Here is a 4,467-nt window from a genome sequence, read left to right as displayed (position 1 = left end):
AGTAAACGATCGTCGTTGTGTCCGAGCAAGACGCCCTGTCTGCGTCACAGAAGGCTTCAAGCTGCAAAGAGTTGGAGGAAGAAAAAAAAAGACCTATGTCAGGACACCCTTTCAAGTATCATACCAGGTGCATAGTAGCAAGCCAATGTGAGTGGTAGGGACGCTGCAAATATTGGCTTAATTGTTGGACTTCATGCGATATGTCAGGACGCGTGAAGCTGAGGTATAATAGTCGTCCAACTAGGCGGCGATAAGGTTCTGGGTCATCAAGCACAACATCAGTATCAGAGCATAGTTTAATCCCAGGAGGTAATGGAGTAGCTGCACTCTTTCATTGCTGCAATCCACAATCAGAAATGATATCCAATATGTATTTTGACTAAGTAAGAGATGTGGCAAGCTCTTAATGAGCTATTTGAAGTCCCAAAAGATAGCGAGCAGTGCCCAAATCTTTAATAGTAAAAAGACTGTGAAGGTGAGTCTTAACTTGAGCAATGTGATCAAGAGAAGGTGCCATGATGAGTATATCATCAACGTATACCAATAATCCAACAAATCCAGATTCTAACCGTTTGAAGAACAAGAAGTGGTCATGTTCTGACTGCTGAAAACCAAAGGCTTCGAGTGAACTCCAAATTCCACTGACGCGAGCCTGTTTGAGCCCATATAAGGATTGTTGGAGAAGACAGGCATGACCGGGGGGAACCACGTATCCTTCAGGCGCTGTCATATAAAGTTCCTTATCAAGACGCCCATGGGAAAAGGCGTTATTAACATCTATTTGGTGAAGAGGCCAACCAAAAGCTAAAGTAATAGCCAAAAACAAGTGCACCGTTATTGTCTTTGCAACTGGGGAGAACCTGTCTGTGTAGTCGATTCCCTCCACTTGTGTGTATCCTTTTGCTACAAGTCGCGCTTTAAACCATTCTATGGAGCCATCCTCACGTAACTTGGTCTTGTACACCCACTTGCAACCGATGGGGTTCTTATCAGAAGGCAACGGAACCACCTTCCACGTCTGGTTCTGTTCTAATGCCTACAACTCTTGATTCATGGCTTCAATCTACTGAGGTATAGAAGAAGCCTCCTTGTAATTCCTTGGCTCCTGCAACATAGAAAGTGAAGCAACAAAGTCCACATATGCAGAGCTAAGGGCAGTAATGGTGGGAGTAGGAGAACTGGCAGTGAAGTGGCATACAAAGTCATCAAGCCACGAGGGCCTATGGTGAGTGCTAAGAGGCCTGCGAATAGGAGGAGGAGTAGGAGAAGGAGTACGTGCAATAGGAAGAGAGGAAGTCTCATTTGGCAATTTAGGACTTGGTGGAGTAACCTCATCAGTGTCGGCTGTTAAGGGAATTTGTGAGAGAGGAACAGGGGATGGCAAACGTTGATGTGCAGGAAAAGGAAATATGTGCTCATAGAACTGTACGTTCCTGGAGACGAAAATAGAACGAGACTCAAGATCAAAGACTCTATAAGCTTTCTGACCAATAGGATAGCCAAGGAATATACATTTAGATGAACCGAGATCAAATTTTGAAGGATGAGTATCAGGTTTCATCGCAAAACATAAGCAACCTATGGTACGTAGGTGTGAGTAAGATGGGACCTTGTGATATAGAACCTCATATGGAGATTTCCATCCCAAAACATGTGTGGGAAATCGATTGATTAGATAAGTAGTTGCCAAAATTGCATCCCCCCAGAAATAACGAGGAAGAGACCCTTGAAACATAATGGAACGGGCAACCTCAAGCAAGGACCTATGCTTGCATTCTACCAATCCGTTTTGTTGTGGAGTGTAGGCGCAACTAGTTGGTGAACAATTCCAAAGCCAAGGAGAAAAGTTTGGAAGGAAGAACTAAGAAACTCGCTGCCATTATCAGTGCGAATTGACTGAATTTTCTTACTGAATTGAGTGAGGATTAGTTTGCAGAAATTTTGAAAAATTTCTAAGCACTGGCTTTTATATTTCATAAGAAAAGTCCATGTTGATCTGCTGTAATCATCAACTATCGTCAGAAAATAATTTGATATAGTATGAATTTTGTAAGGACCCCAGATATTGATGTGAACAAGAGAAAAGATAGAGAGTAATTTTATATTGCTAGACTGAAAGGGAAGCTTATGCATTTTCGTGAGAGGACAAATTTCACAAGGTTCATTAGTGCCATCATACAAAGGCAAATCAACAATATGTTTCATTGAGGTTCTAGACAGATGTCCAAGACATTTATGCCACAAATCTCCCTGGCATTCAGTCAAGGTACAGGAATAAGATTTACAATCAGAAACTGACAACCTCCCTTTCTCTTCAACAATGCAAGACTTAATGATATAAAGGTTCCTAATCAAATGCCTAGTTGCCAATACTTTATTAGTCTTCTGGTCCTGTAGCGTGCAAGAAGACTTTAGAAAGCGAAAAAGAATAGGCAAAGAACCACATAATTGTCTCACAGACAGCAAGTTAACAAAGAAGCTGGGAATATGGAGGACTTGTGTAAGAATGATGTTTGAAGTAAGTCTAACAGTACCTATATGAGAAATCGATTGGGTATGTCCATTTGGCAAGTGAATGAGTAAAGGATTAACAAGCTTATCTTAGATACAGAATAAACGAATGTCTGCACATATGTGGTTTGTTGCTCCACTATCCACTATCCATGAATTGGAAATTATAGAGTTTGGGCTCAAAGTGTTACCTGCAAAGTTTTCCATTTGAGCATAGTGAACTTGAAGTGGATCAAGAGGTGTTTCATCGTGTATCAATTTCTTCATCTCAGTTCTCACTATGTCTACAATGTTGGGAATCATTTCTCCAGTTATGGTCCCCTTGGTTTCAACAGCAGTCACATCACTGAAACCTCTTCCTTGCCCTATAGACTTGCTCCTTAACTCAGCCATTTCTTTGTACCAATCTGGAGTGCCGTATAATTTGAAACATGGGTCTCTAGAGTGGCCACCTGCTGCCTTTTGTCCATCACTGTTTTCTTCCTATAGCCTTGGGCTTTCAACTGAAATGCAGCACCATTGGTTGGCTCCATGCTACTAATGCTAACTTGCATCTGTTTTTCAATTCGAATAAGCATCGAAAAAGCCTTGGTGACTGAAGGCAATGGATCCAGTAATGGTATTTGGCTGCGTGCTTGTTCATAAACTGAATTTAATCCCACTAAGAACTGGATTAGTTGATTAGAAGCTGTCATTTCTGCCAGAGCCTTGTTAACATCGCATGTACAACCAGCACATACGCACTTTGGTGTGGGAGCAAGACACAATAGCTCATCCCAAAGGTGTTTCAACTTGGTGTTGTACTCTGTAATACTCATATTTCCTTGTGTAACTTGCCCAATTTCCCTCTGCAACTGATACTTCATGGGTTTATTGCTTTCTCCAAACCGAGCCTCCAATTCTAACCACAATTTGCGCGAAGAAGCCACATACATAGAAGACTCCACGAGTTCCTTGGACATACAATTAAGTATCCAGGTCCTAACCATGGAATCGATGCGATTCCAGCGTCTGAATCATTAGTATTGGTAGGTGGACGGCTCACAGTACTGTCAATGAAATCAAGTTTCATTTTCGCCGTTAAAGCTCTTCTCACTGCTCGACTCCAGGCAAAGTAATTGTTGCCTGTGAGCTGAGCTGATACCATCACCATTCCAGTGTGATCCGAGGACTGAAGCTACATAAACTCTTGATGAAAACCACCACGTGATGTGGCGTCATTACCCAATGAATCAATAAATTCTGTCGTAGCCATGGCAGAAAAGTTTTCAACAATATGATGGTAAGAGATATGCAGAGACCTTCACAAGGAAGGCTCTGATACCATGATAAGAAACAAATACAAATGCAGAATAATAGTCATGTTTGCAGCAAGAATGGAAACTGCTTTCATTCAATCTTCAGACACTAAAATTACAGAGGAGTTTGGCTTAAATATAGAGAAGAAGAGGAAGACGAAAGAAAAATAGAAAAACTAATCAGAAAACTAATCCTGAACAAACTAACAACCTATACACGTCACCTCCAACTAAGCGCCACGTCATGCTTAGTTAACCACTAATAAAAATGCAGAAGTAAAGAAACAAAAACATAAAGAGGTAAAACACGTTTTTTCGTCGTTTTTGAGCAAGCACTCTGCAACTGTAGTTCTGGCTTGCTGATGATGAAAGTGAGTTCTTCAAACTCAACCTGGATGCCACTCGCGTATGATTGCAACAATAATTATCAATATAGTTTTAATTATCAAATTGGGGTCATATCACTATTTATTAGGCTTCTAACAATTTGTAATGATGGCGCTATCCATCTTATCATTTGGAGCAATATACCATTATAAAGTGCAAACAGATGATATATAATATAACTCATAGTAATTATTAATATCTGATGTGTGATTAAGAGGAGATATAAGGAAAATGCCAAGAATGTCCTTCATTAAGGGCATTGTAGTCATTT

At 40.7% G+C, this 4,467-nt stretch overlaps 1 protein-coding gene across 1 annotated transcript; it reads right to left on the bottom strand.

Moving 5' to 3' along the window:
* Positions 1-2,891: 2,891 nt before the first annotated feature.
* Positions 2,892-3,473, bottom strand: LOC110011565 (uncharacterized). Its single transcript, XM_020691763.1, has one exon. It carries the CDS (start codon positions 3,471-3,473, stop codon positions 2,892-2,894), a length of 582 nt encoding a protein of 193 aa, XP_020547422.1.
* Positions 3,474-4,467: the final 994 nt, after the last annotated feature.

The sequence above is a fragment of the Sesamum indicum genome, linkage group LG2 (genome assembly GCF_026168435.1).
Source record: "Sesamum indicum cultivar Baizhima isolate 11 linkage group LG2, ASM2616843v1, whole genome shotgun sequence".
Taxonomy (NCBI): Eukaryota; Viridiplantae; Streptophyta; class Magnoliopsida; order Lamiales; family Pedaliaceae; genus Sesamum; species Sesamum indicum.
The sequence above is the reverse complement of the archived record's forward strand: the minus strand, read 5'-3'. Positions and strand labels throughout refer to the sequence as shown.

Bases quoted from the DNA above. Each gene is read 5' to 3' on its own strand.
- LOC110011565 (XM_020691763.1), bottom strand. From the start codon at position 3,473: ATGTCCAAGGAACTCGTGGAGTCTTCTATGTATGTGGCTTCTTCGCGC.